The sequence below is a fragment of the Vitis vinifera genome, chromosome 8, assembly GCF_030704535.1.
Source record: "Vitis vinifera cultivar Pinot Noir 40024 chromosome 8, ASM3070453v1".
Taxonomy (NCBI): Eukaryota; Viridiplantae; Streptophyta; class Magnoliopsida; order Vitales; family Vitaceae; genus Vitis; species Vitis vinifera.
This window is the reverse complement of record NC_081812.1, coordinates 22,503,041-22,521,942: the sequence shown is the minus strand read 5'-3', so window position 1 is coordinate 22,521,942 and position 18,902 is coordinate 22,503,041. Positions and strand designations below refer to the sequence as shown.

The window sequence follows — 18,902 nt, the reverse complement described above, 5'->3', positions numbered from 1 at the left end:
ATTCACAAGCATTCATATGTCATAATCTCGATGCGGTGCGAAGCCCAGCCCAATGGTCCCATTCCAACATGAGCTGACTAGCTTGGGCCTTTTCCAACATGAGCCGACTAGTTTGGGCCTAAGGCCCAAAGGTTGTTTGAAAACTGATGTCAAAAATAAATTTCTATTCTATACAGAACAGAAAATAAAATTCTATCTCATAAAACGCACAATTTTTTTAACTAAAAATAATTTTTTTTAAACATATTGTTTTTCAGAAAAAATTTAAGATATTTTCAGATATTTTTTTATAAAATATTTTTAAAAAATTCCATAGACAATAAGCTTAAATCTTTTTATATTTGAATTTTCATATAAATTTTTATTTCTAAGAATAACTAATAATTATTTTTGAAAGTTGTTCTCAAAATTTCGATCTGTTTCACCATGCTTTCTAAAACTTATTTTTAAAAGTTATTTTTTATTTTTTAATTTTAAAAAAAAATCAAAAACCCATAAAAACAACTCCTACTTATTCTCTAAAAATTATTTTTTATCTCATTTTATTTTTAAAAATTGTTTATAGATAACAACCATCACACGACAAGCTCTTTATTTTTAAAAAGTTACCCAAAAAGGTTTTTTGGTTTTTTTTTCCTCTCTTGGAGATTTCCATCCAAGACCATTGAGTCATAAAGCTCATTTACACATTGAATTGCCCATAAACTTTTCATGAACTAAAATGAAATTAGAGAAAACTGTTAAGAGCTGTCGACTTGGTTCCACGCTTATCTGAAATAGGAATAATAAACTGAAGACAATTATGGCCTGTATTCCCCAGATATCCATTTCAAAGGAAATCCAGACTGTCTTGAAGGGAAACAAAGGAACAAAAAAGCTGACTTCCATAGTAGTTAAAGCATAGAGTGTTCTATGTTTTTACAATATGAATCATCAATCAATCATCTCAGAGATGTAAGTCTTAGACTGAATGACCCTCTAAGTTAGTATTAATATATAGAGATATATCTATATATTATAATATATATATACTCAAGAGTAACATACCAAGAGAAATCTGGGTTTCCAACAGACTCACAAATAGAAGATGTGGAAACCCAATATGAATGTTGAAGACCCCACCTCAACTTCCCCGGCTAACTGCTAAATACTATAGTAGTATATACACGACTAGCTACTAATGCAGCTCCACCTTTGTCTTCACAGCTCCATTTTCAGCTGGTTTGACTGCAGAGACCCTGTGCCCACATGTAACAAGTTTGTGTTAATTTCGGTGTTAATGAGACCTTGGGAGACAGCAGAAAACTCATCCAAATGAGTACTTTCCTTCAATAATTTAACCAAAAATGTTTGGTAGTTAATAATCCAATTCACCTAAGAAATTAATACATTCAGCTTCCCTTTCCGTACCATTTAAAATGATGTTGTTTGCTAAGATGATAAGATAGAGAAGGTCTTTAGATCCAATAATTGAATCACCTTTCTCTGGTCTACCCTGACAGGAACACGCAAGCATGAATCTAGTTTTCCACATACAGACAAAGTAAAAGTTGGGAGAACTCAAAATTTTCTAGGAAATTATTATTTTTTTAATCAATCGATTCCAAGTTTTTTTTCCTGTTCTTTCTTGTAGTTGCAGGTCTCCATTCTAAACGATGAATTTATGTCTTTGGCAGGGAAAAGAAAAAAATAAAACTTGCATGTTGCCGAGCTTGTCATGGAGGGCTAATGAAATAATTTCTGGTTAGGTCAGTTATGCAAAAGAGCAGTTGGTAGTGGTAGACTGAACATAGTAAAGTCTAATTTACCTGAATTTGCCGAGGAGTCATAACTCAAAAGCGAGTGCTCTGGAGCAATGAAATTATGGGGGTCGTCCTCTTCCCTTCCCCAAACTGGCTGGTGAAGTGTGTCATCATTCCATAGCTGTTGATAAGGTTGTCTGTTTTCATTGGCTTGGACATCTGGCCACATCAGTGGCATGACCATGCTAGGGAAGTTACTGTCGACCAGAGATCCACTCTGAAAGTTTAAAAGGTTAATGGAAAAGATTAATAATGTAAAATGAAGATCAAATTTCAAAAAAATGTAGTAACTCAATAGGACAGAGCGTATTACACTGGTTAGTTCATCACTACTGTTATAAAGTACCATAACTCTATCTTAACCAGGGAAATTTTGGGACCTCAGGGGGTAGCTACCAAGAAGAACGATTCTTAGTCCCAATATATTCCATGGATCGCAATGCAGATCCTTATACCATTAGCCTTTATGCTTCATTTGACTGATCATATTGCACACTACCACAGTACATACAGAGTATTTGGCCATTCTGGAACAATAAAGTTCAGTGGCACCACTTCCTTGCTCCTCACTGAATGATAAAATACTCTTTAAAATGGTGCAGCATGATGCAACTGGGAACTCATGAACTGCATAAGTTAATTGTAGATAACCCATGCCCATTCCCACACATAAGGGCTGGCCTTTATGGAGGCCCCACCATTCCATAAGGCTATGGGAACCGTTTTGATGGATCACATCTAATCACAAAAAGTTGTAGATTAAATGTGGACAGATGGCATAGGTGGTCCAAGACTGACCTCTGCTCTGCCCACATTGATGGTGGAAAACTGTTCTTTGATTTTGAGTGTGGGTCAGGAAAAGCACACTAGTACTACAAGAGCTTCTATTTTCCACTCCACTATTTAGCTTATCCACGCTGCAATTATTAAAAATATGATAAAATATACACCAGGGTCAAAGTTCTTGTTGAGAACGTGATATCACGAGCCCTCTCAAAGTAAATTTGATGCAGGCTCAAACTGGGCTGCATCTTGAGCCCTATGATTCAACCACCCCCAACGCCCAACACACCAACCCACCCCCCACTGCCTGGTTGAGGTATAGTATCTCTAATTTATTAAGGAAACAATGTAAGAAGAGAGCTATGCGATGCTTACTTCTGGAGCCAATAAACTGTCAAGGTTGAAATCAATTCTCGGGTTTACTGCCGCAAGTCTCATAGATAAGAACTGTAACCAAAGAAAAGTCCAACCAGAATGAAATCAAGGGGTGAAGATAATACATACATACGTAACACAGATTCATATATGTTTTAAAAATCTTGAAGCTTGCCAAATGCTCAATGCTCATCAAGTTTTACTTAGGGTCGTTTTTTTTTTTCTTTTTTTTTTCTTTTTTCTGTTTCTTTTTCATTGTTGGTTAACAACGAATAGATTTCATAATGTTGTTTCAATAACCCAAACATGTTAAGATTAGGAAAAGTAACATAAGTAAAACTTAACACATCAGAAATCTTTAGTTAGCATCCAAGAGGATTGAGACCCATATATTAATGCAACCCATCAAACTGATATAAATAGAAAAAAAAAGATCATTATGATGGAATTCAGATCATATAGAGAGGCACCAAAAAACAGTTGGCAAACCTCAATAGTTAGAGGTGGGGGCCAGGTGCTTCAGGACTCATCACACAAACAAAGCCTCATTAACAAAATTGTTCCTGGAAAAGTTTAAATTCTGCATCTCCCATAATATTGTAGACAAGAACTGTTCAAATTTAACACTCTAAATTAGATGCCTCAGATAAGCAAGTCTGACCTCTACTTGGCGTTGTAGGGATTGTACGTGGCTGATAATTTCATCCAGCACTAAAGCTGTACCTGAAATCTGCAAAGCAGTTTTCTTGTTAGGTATGGAAACTTTCAAAAATAGGGACACTAAAACACTGAGAGACAGCAAACCTCTCCTTGTCAGAGACAGAGCACTAGTAAAGTGGAGGAAAATAGAACATTGATGTTTTCACTCAGATGCAAATTTCAAGTAAATGTTTTATTGAATGATTCTGAAGAGAGCACCTGGCTAAAACAGCTTTTTGACTATTTTTTAACCGATTAGATGAACATAAGGGGTGGTTTATGCTGCCATGTGTCAGTTTCTTGGATCAGATAAGGATTGATCACACTACCAGTTGTGCAATATAATTTTTTTATGATTGAAAATGGAAGATCCAAAAATTCTAACCTGTACATAATAACAAATAAAGATATAGGAAAATTTAAGTCCAAGGCTATCACAGGCGCTCTAATCCATCTCTGGGTTGTGAAAGGGACATAAGGATTCAACTGCCACATTCAACTTCAGATGAATCAGAATTTGGAAACACAAGTGAATCAAATTTTCCCAAAAATTGCTGAGACAACAGTTTTCAAAGAAAAATTGAACATATGGGGCCCCATTAGCCTTCTCCCAAATTTAATTCGAAAGGGAATACAGCTGTGAATTGTGTGTAAACTAAACTTTAATAATTGTAAGGAGATTGTACATTCTGATCAATCAAAGAGAACCAAAGTGCCATTATTTGATTCAACCAGACCTGACAACAATTAATATTGATAATTTCCAACTATTAAACCACAGGCCTACTTTTCAATCTTTAGAACAACATGATTGGTGATCCCAAAAAGGAAAGTGATTGTTGGTTTTGATCATTTAATTTCAGCAGATTTGGATTCACCTTTTATTAATGGAAAAGTTACAAAAGAAATGCTCAAAAGCATTCAATTATGAAAAAAGAAATCTCATGTAGGTATAGATCCGGTTTATGCTTGTACTCTATTAAGTTGATTTGTTTTCGGACTATCACATCATGCCTATATGCAGTTGGGTCTGGGACTCTGGTACATGGATTTGTATGAAGGAGTGTTTTCTGGTCTTCCATTTTTTAGTCTTCCAATTTGGGATGGATACCTAATTTATAATAAATGTCAGTACCATGCACCCACCCAGATGCTTGCCAAACACACTCGATCCAAACAAAGAGGATCAAAGCATCCCCTGGTGGGGAGGGACCCATAAGCATCCCAACTGACAAGGCGACTACATGTGTATCCCCATGACGGGCATTCTCGTCATTTTGAATCAAAATTATTTTAATTCCATGATATCCAATTCTAATACTACTAAGTTTTATCCTTTTCTGAAATGAAGCTCAAACCATGCTGCAGAACACAATTCCTGGGGCAATAATTTATCAAACCACAAAAAATGTAGCCGTTCATCCAAAATGACAAGATCAACCCTTTCCAAGAAACCTCCTCGGAAGAAAGAAATGAAAAAAATAATGATAATAACAAATAATTGTTTCGCAATCGGTGAAATTACGATATTGCCACTTTACCCACTTCAACACTTTTCTTGAGGGAAAAGGAAACCCCTTTTGGGTTTGGGTAAAGGGTGACAATGACAAAACCATTATTAAAAGCCTAATCCAAAGACACAATTGCACTTTTTAAGGAATAATCACACTCATTTCCGTAATCAAAGATTCTGAAATCCTAATCATACAATTTTAATAATTAATTAAGCAACTCAAGAGTCAAGACAAAGAAATATGAAAACTGACCTTATTACAACCAGGGACCAGCTCTTGAAGAAGCTTCATCCGGGCGTTAATCTTCTCTCTCCTAGCCTATCAAAATTTGGAAAAACAATAGCAATATTAATTGAAAATTAACAACAAATAAACTACATTAGAGACTAATTAATATTGATTAAGGCATTACCCTTTCTGCTAAGCTATGGCTATCAGTGGCTTGGCCGCGACGAGCTCGAACGTGAACGTACGGAAGCTTCTCGGCCTCTTCGGAGGTCTCATTCGATGCGTTTTTGCACTTTTTCGTCGACCCTTTGGCCTAATTTATCACAAATTGGGGTTGATTAAGTCTTAATCAGTGAAATTAAGGTGATTACCAAAAATGGAAACCCTAGAAACCCTAATTTGGAGTGCACCCACCTTCTTCTCTCGCTCCTTTCGCTTCGTTGATCGCTGATTCTTGTTCTCAACCGTTGGATTGGAGATCAACGGCGGTAATGAATTAGGGTTCGAGTCTGTATCAGTGGGTTCATTCTTAACTTTGTGCGAGGAATTCGACGGGACTGAGCTAGTTTCCGGCGAGTTTTCGCCGGCGGCGAAGACGGAGAACCTCGCGGCGCGGTCGATGAGAGTGGTGTTCGCCGGAAATGTCGGGGAACAGTAGTAGAGTTTGTGAGGATTCATATGGTTATCTCTCCACGCCTCGCCGGAGAGTTCGGCGGGAGCTGTGTCAGATTCCTGCGAGTGCAAGAGCTCCATGGCTTGATTCGCCGGAAGTCCGAGGAGTGCCGTGAAGGAGCTTCCATTCTCCGGCGGACCAGTCATCAGTCTTTGAATTTCCTCGCCAAATAGGAACGACTCAGCTCCGATTTCCTCCTTCTCGCCTCCGGTACTCCCGGATCTACCTCCGGTTCCTGCAATTCGCTCCATAACAAGTCCAAATCGCTCTATATCGAACCACTCCAACCAAAACTAAACCAAACCCACCTCAATTCTCCCAAAACCCACTTAAGTCAATCACTATAATTCAACTCCAACACCGTTCTAGAACTACCCCACTCCAAAACCCTAACCAAGTTCAAGAGTTGCAGACTCAATTCCAATCCAAATTTGTTGCAGAGATGAAGAACAGATATCAAAGAACTCCCAAATCCTCTTCTTGTCCTTCTCTCTAGAATTGTTTACTCTAAATGCCTGTGAGTCTTCCTCTATCTATGTATCTCTCTTTCTCTCTCATATTACTTCTCAGCCATTTGAAGTAAGGAGAAAGCAACGTTGCTTCGGTGCCTGTTTAATTATACAAATTTTGAGAGAGAGGGAGCGAGAAGGTGTGTGTTTTATAGAGAGAACTATATTATATTTTTATTCTACTTTCCGTTTGTTTCCCGAGATAAAATAATTGGTGCCATTTTTCCTCGGTAGGGTAGTTTTCTTCTCATCTGGGAAACGATAAAAAATGATATTTACCATTTTATAAATAAAAAATCAAATAAACTAACATTTTTCATTTATTTTAATCAATATTGTATCAAAATTTGGTAAGGATTTTTCATGAATTTTAGGGGCAATTTTCGAAAAAGGGAGAAGAAAATTAGCACACCAAAGTTTACATTTCTTACTATCAATTATTAGAAAGAAAAGAAGAAAAAAATCATTGAAGTGATGAATGAAGTATCTCTTTTTGTGCCCTTCATTCCTTATTTTTAAAATAATAAAAACATAGAAAATGTTGTTAATAATTTATGTTTTTGGTGTTAAAATTATAAAAATAAAAAAATAACCAAAAGTATTATTATTTTATATTATAGATTGAATATGAACTATGTTTCGTTGTTATGGTTGTATTTAGTAAATTTAATGTTTAATATTTTAATCATTTAATATATAAATTAAAGAAAATAGTAAAAAATAAATAAAAATTAGGATTTGTTTCATAATTATTTTTTAAAACAGTTTTATATATATTTTTTTTAAAACAAGAAAATATGTTTCATAATCATAAATTATTTTTTATTTTATATTCTTAAAAATTAAAAACGGTATATTTTTAGAAAACTTTTTATTATTATTTTTTAATATCATTTTAAAAAATAATTATACAAACATATAAAATAATTAAATATAAAAATATTTTTGGTTTTCATATAGACATTTGTTCTATAAAATATCATACAATTTTAAAAAACCATTTTTAAAAATTATTTTTTAAAGCGGTTACCAACATAGTATTATATTCTTAATTTGTAATATGTTATATTTTGTTTGCATGGAATTCAATTATACAAACACTCCTAATTCTGTATTTTAGTAGCATTCGATTGCCAAGAAATGAAGCATATTCTCCCCCACATCCAAAAAAAAAATAAAAGATATGGGCCATGATAAGAAAACGAAAATCCCAATTATTACAAAAAAATGTATATATATATATATATATATGAGAAAATGCAAAAAGATGTTTCTCTTCATTTTTCTTAAATAAAAATTAAGAAAGTTTTGAAAAAAAAAACTTCTATATAAAATTAAAATATTTTGTAAAAAAAATATAAATTATTTTTTAAAAATTTTAAAGTTGTAAATTTTTTTATATTCAATTTTTTAAATAGTTTTTAAAAATATAATATTTTTAATATAAGACTCTAATTTTTTTTTTGTGTTTAATACGAAACTTATTACTATTTTTTATTTAAAAAAAAATATCTAAACCAATAATAAATATAATAATTTTTCCTTCAAAATTTTCATATTTTCCTTACTTTTTGATTTTTTTTTTCCTTTATTTGTATTTTTTTTCGAACTTTTAAACTCACTCCAGCAAATAGATTGAGAAAAACTATAATATTTCAAAGTATAATCACACATTGAAAATATTTTAAAATATAAAAATTAAGAATAAAACTTTTCCTTTATTGGTAAGTACACATTGGATCATTAGTTTGATAAAAAGTATGATTTGTTTTTTAAAACGTTAATTAAATCTTTTAAAATTTAAGTAAAAAATATTCATTTTATCAGAGTTTTTAAAAATATAAATTAAATTATTATGTTGATTAAAATTTTTATAATATTTCGTACTTCCAAAATAAAATATTATTAAAAATTCAAACTAATTTTAATTTTTTATTTATTAAAAAAAAAAAAAAAAAAGGTTGAAATGATGGTGCAAATGGACCGTATGTCGGGAAACCAAGGGCGTATATTAATGTTTGGGTCCGGGAAGGGCGGGGACCGGACGCCATCCAACCCCGACACGGTTTTTAATCCCACTACGTGACGCGTCTTTTTCTTTGCATTTATAGCCTCTTATTTTTCCCTTTACTTTTTTCATTAATATTCTCAACTTTCGTACTGTATTCTATATGGTTAGCTGGATACGGGGTGAAATTCTAATTTTACAGATTGTCACGGTCCTATATGTATATATATACTTCCTTTTTCTTATGGTGATCCGACGCATATTTGGTCTGAATTGGACACGTGTCACTCTTGTGCGATTCCCGTCTGCTTAGGGCTTGTTTCCACAAATGCCCTTACCGTTAAATTTTTTTTTTTTAAAACTCATTTGGATGTTGTAACGCGTAAGGTATTGGCTAACAAGGTAATTAAACACATTAACGGTGGTTATCACTGTATGACGAAAATTTTAGGATCAGTTTGAACATTGTTTTGAAATAAAAAGTTGAAATTTGTGGGATTAATTCATGCAAAATTAATTGGACTTTAGTGGGCTCAACATTCATAATATTTCTTTTAAAAATAATTCAAGTGAATTGTATGATTAATATTATTTGATTTTGTGTGAAATATTTTACATTTATTATTATGCACTAATATTGTTCCGTGATAGCGTTTTATTACCTACTACCAATGTATGTTTTCATTCTCACTTTGTTTATTTATTTGTTATTATGACTTGTTTTTTATTTATGATCATTTTAATATTCATTCATCTCCTAATTAATTGTCATATTTGTCTAACTTTATTTAATAGAGATCTATTTTTAAGGACTTAGAAGGTGCTTCCGGTCTTTCGTTATATCTTCTAATAATTAACCTGACCCCAAATCCTACTTTGACTTTTCATAAACTTTATTTTCCAAATAATGAGTCACACTTATGGTTTTATTTCTTATTTTATTTTTTCTTTAAAATAAAATAAAAATAAATGACGATTCCAAGTTTTTTCTAAAAATCATTTTTTTCACTAAACAAATAAAAGAAGAGATTCCTCAAGCTTTGGTTGCTATGATTCTAAATGAAGAAGATAAGGATACTGATTTTTATGTGGACTCGAGAGCAACAACCCATGTAACAAATGACCAGGTAAGATGTCCCACGTAATTCCATATAAAGGACATGGTGCAATTTCTGTTGGAAATGGAGAAGCTTTAAGAAATATCACATATTGGTGAAGCTAGACTAAAAACTAAATATAGAAATCTAAAACTTAAAAAATTATTGGTTGTTTTAGAAATTAAGAAAAATTTGTTATCCATTAGACAACTTACCTCTAATAACCCATGCTTTATAGAATTCTCATCAACTGGTTCTATCATTAAGGATCAACTTCAGCAAGTGCTAGCCAGATGAACTAAGAAGGGAGGTGTCTCTATGCATTGGAGGAAAATGTGATTCAAGCGTCTAGCAAGGCATCATTAGAAGTGTGGCATCATTGAATGGGGCATTCACAAAACTGTTTTTTTTTTTATAATTATTATAAAAATGGGATTTAAAAAAAAGAAGTGTAAATAAGTACATAATACCTTACATGAAAAAAAAGTTGAAAATAGGATTTTATTTTTAAAAAATAAATTTAAAATATTTTATAAAAATAATTTTTATATGTAATATTTTATTTTTATAATTATTATTTAAAATAATGATTAAAAAAATAAGTTAAAAAACTAAAAAAATATTATTTGAAAATATCTTACAAAATATCCATTTAAATTTTCTAGCTGTCAAACGCCTTTTTTTTTAAATTTTATTTATTTTAGATAACAATAAAAAATTACTTTAAAAAACAGTTTGGCGGGCCTTTTATTTTTAGCAAAATAGGGAGTAACAAAAAAATTGTTTAAAAAGAAAATATTTTTTCACTTCCATGTTCCACAATAATGGATATTTTTCATTTAACACAGGTGAACATGCAGCATTATTGTTATTATTATTATTAGTATTATTATTGGAATTCAAACATATTTTTCCTATTAGGGCACTGTCCTACACATTGGACTCAACTTAGGGACACTTGCCAACCCCACAAGGTGCTTTTATTAATGGGTTGCTTTAACTTTAAGCCCAAATAATGCACTGTGAATCTTCTCTTCTTTTTTTCAATTTCTTTTTTAATTTTAAAAAGGGCTTTTAAGGGAACCCATTAGTTTCCCTTTTTTTTTTTTATTTAAAAAATGTTGTTTTAAAAATACTATTAAAAATAGTTGCCTAAAAATTAAATATAAAAATATTATACCTTTATTTTTATATTAAACCCCACATTTTCAAAAGAATTAACTATTTTACAATCAACTCTATTTTGAATTGACATTTTATATTGAATTCATCTTTTTACTTTAAAATTTTTTACATTTAAAATGATGACTTTCATTTTTTGAAAAGATAAATTCATGTTTACATTAATCTATATTTTAAAATTATGAGTTTGATTTGAAATCTAAGGGCATGATAATTTTAGAATTATTTTTAATATTATAAGTTTTTTTTTTTTTGAAATTTATGCTACTCATACAAAAAACCCTTTCAGTTATATCTGATTCCTAAAAAGTATTAAAGAAATAAAAAAATATCAAGAAAAATATTTTTCCCATGCTTGATTATAAAAATACAAAAAATAAATCAAATAAAATTGAAATTAGTTACACATTTATATATTTTTAAATTATATAATTTGTATATTAAATAGTTAAAATAAAATTAAATAAATTTGGAGTATAATATATTTATTTTCTTTATTTTTAATTTTTTATTTATTTATTTCTCTTGCATTTTTTCCTTGGATACATGCCCTGGGACAACGCAATGGGGTCACCAGTGCCCTTAATAGAGAGTGGGAGTAGTAATGGTAAAGCAAAAACTTCACCATGAAGAGAAAAGAATAGGGGACCAACAAGGCAGAGGAAGCAGAAGCCGGCAGCTTGACAGTGGCTTTCCATCATGAAATGACCATAAAGATTCCCGCTCATAAACCCCCACTACGCACCCAGCCCCAGAAAAAAATAAAGAACGTCACCAAGGCTTTTGAAAATTTTGAGGAATAGTAGGAAGTAATAAATAGAGAGTAAATTAAAAAAATTAAAAAAAATGAAATCAGTATATAATTTTTATATATTATTCATAATTTATTTCACTTATTTTAATTTTTTATATATAAATATTAAATCCATTTAGAAATTATTTTAATTAAAACGCTTTCATTAAAAATGTTTTAAATTCTATCTAATAAATAATTTTTTAATTTATCTAACATTTGAAATTTTTTATCATTCAAGTATTAAAAAAATTTAAAATATTTTTAAAGTAACATTCAGAAACACTCTTAATTTGAGAATAAATTATAACAAAAGAAAAAAAAATTATCTATCATCCTCTAATTATTATCTAAAAATCACTTCAATTGATTATATCCTATGATTATTTGAAACATCAAATTTTGTGAGAATTAGAAAGCGCTTTCAATCATTTTCAAAATCACTCATATATTAAGTCCAAATAATTTGAAAAATGATTTTTTTTAACTAGTTTTAATCATAATTATTATTATTATTTTTTTAAATAAACCCAAATGAAATCATTTTTCTCAATATTTTAAAAATTTTCTTAGTGTTTTTCTAAAGCAAAACATAGTATAAATATTTAAACATATTAAAAAAGAATGCTTTAATGATATTTTTGTTAAAGTTTTTTTAAAAAAAGAATAACCTATTAAAGCCTATTTGAATGTTTTTAAAAAACACATTTAGTTTAAAAAGTGTTTTTTAATGAAAAATAAAATATTTAATGATATTTATAAAACATTTTTCTTTAAAAAAAATCACTTATAGGATGACAACAACTTGATTGGTAACTCTCTTACAAATATTTATAGAAAAAACATTTCTACTTAAAATGCCTTTTATAGGAAATTATTCATTATGATTCTTTATACCTTTTAAATGATTTTTAAAAGTTTGACATATACCTAATTTCTAAAATAAATGAATAAATTATAAACATTAAAAACCCTTCTGCCTTCTTAAAATCACCTTCAAATGGCTTATAAATCTATTTAATTTAAAAGGTATAACTTGCATCTTCATCTCAATTTTAGAACTTATTTAGGAGTAATTTTTTTCAAAAAAAATGTTTTTTTGTTTAATACATTTTTATCGCTGGCATAAAATTTTATTCAAAAATATAAAATTTAAAACTTCCTTTGACCACGATATATACCAAACACATGACCTTTCTAAAGTACAAACAGGGTATAAACAATGCAATTTTTAGGATAAAAGCACTTTTATCCTTTTAAGATCATTTTTAATAAATGGGTTGTAATTTTTTTTTTTAAAAAAAAAAAAAATTATAAACAAAAAATAGTGTATTTGAGTGATTTTAGAAAACGTTTTTAATATTTAAATATAAAAAAAAATATTTTTTATTAAATTACTTTAAAACGGAGTCAATGATGATGATGTATTAAAATTGATAATTTGGGGAGTTGGAGAGGAATGTTAGAATCCTAAGAAGCCAATAACCACACTGGATGACATTTAGATGGAGGGGGGGCCATGGCACAATAGAAAGGATAAAAGGAAAAGTGAGGAATAGACATTGTGTGGCCAATTTGGTTGTACAAGATTGCTGGAAATGACATGTCCAGTTGCATGACAAGTGACAACATATATTTTGTCACATCTATTATTTATATATATATATATATATATATATAATTATTTATTGAATTTTTCCATAAGGTCCACCACAAAATGAACAACAACGAGGACAGTGGACATCAACATTATTAGTATTATTTTTATTTATTTATTGTTGTTGGTTGCTCCTTCTACAGCTAATGTGCTGATGTGGTCACATCAGTTTATTTTCTGCCAGCTGTCGTTCGTCCCTCTTTTAATGCCTGGAAATTTTACTCATGTCCTGGAAAACCCTAGCTCTCCACCTCATCCCATCTTTCGTGTAATTTTCTTTGGGTACGACAATGACTTCACTTGAGAGTCCCACAATTATATCAAACTCGTAGTTAGGAAAATGTCCCTTATCCATACTCATTCCATGCATGAATAATACTACTTCCATAGAAATTGAATGACTATCTTATGATAAGGAAAATGCTAAGATACCTACCAAACCCAACTTTTGATTCATTGAATGCGTGTGGTGAAGTCAAGAGTGAAGCCAAACTATGCTTGGGGGGTGAGGGTGGGAGTGCCCCCTTTTATTTTTTATTTTTTATTTTTTTATAAATAATTATTACTAATTAATAGGTTACCACTAAACTATAAGAGCATTTTGGTCTTATTTTGCCCCCCAAATTGAAGTTCACACGTTACTCCCCCATTGACGATGTGAAGTTCACACAATTCAATGAGATTATAGTATAAAAATACAAATAAGTAGGACATTAAAATACTAACAACATTATCTAATTAGTGACGCGTTTTTTGTATGATACTTAAAAAGTATCGATGGATACCTTAGCCACCTAGTCAAACCCGTTACAAATCCCTTTTCCCTTATATATATAATGTGGATTTTAATTAATATTGTTTCTAATAACAAGACAAAATCTCAAATAAGGTTTGCTTTATTTCTTTTGTATGAGTCATAAAATATTATGTCTTAGTTATTTTTTATTAGCTTGGCTATAAAATAGGACAAAATTCTAGTATATTAGTTGGAATTACAAAAAAGAAGAAGTTAAATTAAATAATTAAGGCCTATAAAGTAGGACAAAGTGTTAATATGTTTGATGGACTAAGAAAAAGGTTAAATTAAATCATTAAGGCTTGGTTTTAATTGTACTCTTAGGTTTGTTTGGAGATAATAGTGTTATCGATAAGACTATTAAAAATATTATTAGAAAAAATATTTTAAATAGTATATAAATAAAAAAAACAAAAATTTAATATTATTTTGATAATAAAATTTTTGATTTTTTGATATAAAAAAACACAAAACTTCTTTCTTACAACTAATATAGGTTATGTTTGGTTTTGAAAAAAAATTGAATAGAAAGAATAATCTAATGTTAAAAGAATTAAAGTTAATTAATTTCTTTAAACTCATTAACTTATTTTAAAAAAATTATTATAAAAATTAAATAATTTCAAAATATATAATTAAATTTTTTTTTTATATCTAAATTTCTTTCATATTTTTCATAGTAAAATCAAATATAGAAAAATATATTTTTATTATTATTTTTAATACTTCTAGAGAACACAAAAATGGTCAAAAATCAATAAGCAAATGTTTAAAAAATATTGATAGACTTTTGTATATATTTTATTATATAAAATTCAAATATATGTTTTATTTTTTATTTTTTTTGAAAAAAAAAGAGAAATTAAAATCCAAACTATCAAATATATTTATCATTTATATTTGATTTTTATTGAAAATTTATTTATATTTTCTATTTTTTGGCAACAATAAAAGTCGAAATATTATCCTAAGAATATTTTAATCATAAAAAGTACATTTTTGTGATTTTGGGAAGTTTCTATGGTGACTATGGAGCATGGACAACAGGATATTATAAAATATAATATAATAATGAAAATTTGGAAATCAGAAAAGCCTGATAAATGGGCCAGATAACGTCCATGTCAGTGGGCCTTTTGAGAGCGTGCCACTCACATGCCAATGGCCCATTAGCTGAGTTGGAGGATTTTTAACTCTGTTTTTTAATTTCTGGAGCGACCCCTCTACAACAATCAAAGACGCCAGGCCCAGGCGCCGTTAACATATGGGGCCCATCTGTCAACTTCAAGTGGGTCCCTATTCTTCATGGGCCCAGTTTCTGTTTTCTGGACTCTGGTTTGAGAATTCGTATGGCTTTTACACAATCCTCATTCCATCGAATCCATCCACATCCTAAAGGGTTTGGTTGGCCACTGGATCTTGAAAATCTTTTGGCCACTTTTTCAAAGTTTTCGGTAAAAATAACTTTCAATAATTTTTAAAAATATATTTTAAAAATATATATATATTCTTTTACTTAAAATGATTTTCAATAAAGAATTTGCTAATTGTATTTTTAGGTTAAAAAGCATAAATATATTTTCAATTACGGTTCCAAATAGACCCTTACTAATACATAAAATCAATCAAATTTCACAATTTTTGTTTTTTGTTTTTTAGTCTTTTACTTGCCATCTATTAATATTTCAATAATTAATTTTGATAAAATATAAATACACTCTATTTTAAGATAATTATAAAAGTTATATCTTATTTAATAATTTTTAAAATTATACAAAACTAATAATATCTTTGTACAAATTTATGAACATTTATTAATTTTATTTCTTTGGAGAAATTGAAAAAATAACTTAAAGTTATGTTTGATTCTTATCAAGTTTGAGAGAAAATATAAGAAAAATAAAATAAAAAGAAAAAATTATAAATAAAAAAAAAACCAAAATAAAATCAAAGTCAATAAATTATTTTTATTTATTTTAACTTATTTATATAAATTTGTAAATAATTTTAATTATATTTTTTATATGATAACTAAATAAGAGAAAATAAATTTATTTAATATATATGTTTTTTACTTTTTTTAGTATTTTTCAAAAGTTAAATATAACCTAAAATAATGAAGAGATTCTTGGATGGAGCTCAAATCCATGACTTATCATAAGTCATAACTAACATTTTTAAAAAATTTAAAGTTTGAATATTTAACTTGATAGCGTATATAATACTATATAACGGAAGTAAAATAGTGGTACAAGAGACATTGTTTGAAAAACGAACGTTTTGATTTTGTTTGGATGGAAGGAAAATTTTATATTAGAAGCATATAAAGGCAGTAGGGAGGCAAAAGGGAGTGTAATTGAACAGCAACACTAAAAAAATGGGGCGCAAGGCCCAATAATAAAAAGAAGATTGAATGTGACGGCAACAACTAAGGTATGACTAAAAATATTTGGACAACAATCCGACATTGTCCGATAATAGCAAATACAATGGTTGGAAACCAGCTAATCACCCTTGCCTTCATAAATGTTTAAAAAATGGTCTCACACACTCACACTTCCATCAATATTCATTTATCAAATCAAAAACCACTTAATTATTATAAACATATTTTAGATTTTTTTTATAGTAACGTCATTACTTTGACTTTGTAGAATTTGCGATATTAAGAATATCACTCAACGTTCAAATGTTAACTTCTAGGATTTGAAAATGAAAACAAGACAAATAAAAAATAAAAAATAAAATAAAATCCTACTCGTAGCTTTTCTAAGTTAACGAGTGTCTAAAGAGGCAGAATGCCTTATTAACTTTCATAAGCGCAATGGCCCCAGTGTAACTGGTACAATGGGAGCGTCAGAGATTGTCCGAAGCGATGGGCCTGGCTGAGAATGACCCATCGGAGAAGTAGGCCCATAAGAACAGAGGTTGATGGTGGTGGTGGTAGGACACCTGGGGCCCAGTCAGAGAAACAAGAAAACAACTCCAGTCTTGTCCAGGACCGAAAATGACCCTACGCATTGGTAATGGGGTCACGGGCCAATTGCAGGGAGGAAGACACGTCAAGTGGTTAAAAGGCTTTGGAATCAGAGAGTTGGGCCCGCAATGAAAGGAGTTGTTATACCAATTGGAAGGCCCATAATCGTCGACGATGGGCCCAATAATCAATTATTGGAAACTTTTTGATAGGACAAAGAAAGACAAGCTGCTGTCAAGCTGTCTATAGTATGTCGGGACTGACTAGCTGTCAGCGGAGTCCACCCCAAGAGTGATAGAGTGGCCCCCTTTTGTAAGGACTTTCATTTTCAGGATGGATCCATTGAAAATATCAAAACATACGTGGGTGTAGGAGTTGAGAGGCCAGGCTGGGCCGAGTATATTCGATTATGGGCTTGACAATAGACCCACCTTACCTTGTCATGGTCCATTTGTCTTTTAAAATTTTTAAAATTTAAAATGACTAAAAAACTTTCATACCTTTGATTTGTTTAAAATAATTTCTAAAAACTCTTATCTTAAAGTTTTTACATTTATATATATATAAAAGTCATCATTTTTCTGATTTTAAAAATAGAAGACAAGTTTGTAGAAATAAAAACAAAAAGCATATCCAAACAACACCAAACTTAATTAATATCATAAACTCTTAAATCAAAATTCATCCGATATATGTGTTAGCAATTGAATAATAAATGTGTAGCTCAAATTACTTGAATTGGTTGCATGTTTATGTAAAAAGAAAAGGGTGAACTCTACTTGAATTCGTTTTAAATAGGATATTATTAACCCTTATTAATTTTAAAATATTATAATTCATTAAAAATCAATTATATATTTTTTTTATATTCATATTTTGTAATATCTACTAAATGACATATTTTTTTTCAACAACAAAATACAATTTTTATTTCATTTAATATTAATTTAAATTGAATTTATAAATTTTTTAGAAAAATTATTTTAAACACACTTGAACAAATTTCAAAATAAAATAGCCAAACGCCCTTATTTTCAGAAACAAAAAGTTATTTTTTTATTTTTCCAACTTTCAAAGCAGTTACTAAAAACAAATTTTCAGAAAACATTCTCGAATGGTCCCAAAATCCCTAAAACTTTGAACCCTCCAAGAGATGAGAAACTTCAACAAATAATGTGTCGCTCAAATGCTTGGATGGATCACACCAGGGATACAAACAATGAAAATAATATGTTTTGTGGTAGGGGTGCAACTTGCACCCCACAGTTGAGCGAGTCAATGCAATCATTTTCAATTCTAGATTTAACTTGGATTAGATTTTTTCAACTCGAAATTAATTTAAATTAGACTCCAACTTACTATTTATAGACAACTAAACTAAGATTTATAAACAACTGAACCTACCTTGAACACAATTTAATGTTTTCATCACATTTATAATATATATATTGTTGTTTTGAAATTTATTCCTATTTATTATTTAAATTTTCATATAAATATATAAAAAAATTTAAAAACCAGATAGACAATTTTGAACCATGTAACCCAATCAACTTGACTAACTTGAGTTTATCCCAATCAACTCAAGTCCAAACCGACTTCTCCGACTCAACCCAAACTTAAATAAATAGGATTATATGAACTTGGATTGAGAACTTCACAATTGAAGGTTAGATAGAATTAGGTTCTAATTAATTATTTCTTAATTCTGATTGGACTAGGATTAACCATCAACCCACTCAAATTGCAGCCCTACTTCGTAGAGATGGGTGATCAGTTCAACTTTAATTTAAAAAATATTAGAACACA

General features: G+C 29.7%; 1 protein-coding gene across 1 annotated transcript; it reads right to left on the bottom strand.

Moving 5' to 3' along the window:
* Positions 1 to 866: 866 nt before the first annotated feature.
* On the bottom strand, positions 867 to 6,785 carry LOC100241856 (transcription factor bHLH48). Its single transcript, XM_002282861.4, has 7 exons — positions 5,816 to 6,785; positions 5,586 to 5,714; positions 5,426 to 5,491; positions 3,622 to 3,690; positions 2,961 to 3,032; positions 1,809 to 2,019; positions 867 to 1,238 (listed from the first exon to the last, which is right to left on the bottom strand). The coding sequence occupies exons 1-7, from the start codon at positions 6,323 to 6,325 to the stop codon at positions 1,201 to 1,203; spliced, it is 1,095 nt and encodes a 364-aa protein (XP_002282897.1). The 5' UTR covers positions 6,326 to 6,785; the 3' UTR covers positions 867 to 1,200.
* Between the last annotated feature and the right edge of the window lie 12,117 nt (positions 6,786 to 18,902).

Excerpts from the sequence above, each read along its gene's own strand:
- LOC100241856 (XM_002282861.4), bottom strand. The coding sequence starts at position 6,325 with ATGGAGCGAATTGCAGGAACCGGAGGTAGATCCGGGAGTACCGGAGGC. Across the intron at positions 5,715-5,815 it reads GAAAGGAGCGAGAGAAGAAG|GCCAAAGGGTCGACGAAAAA; the intron begins GTGGGTGCACTC and ends GTGATAAATTAG. Across the intron at positions 3,033-3,621 it reads CCCTACAACGCCAAGTAGAG|TTCTTATCTATGAGACTTGC; the intron begins GTCAGACTTGCT and ends CTTTGGTTACAG.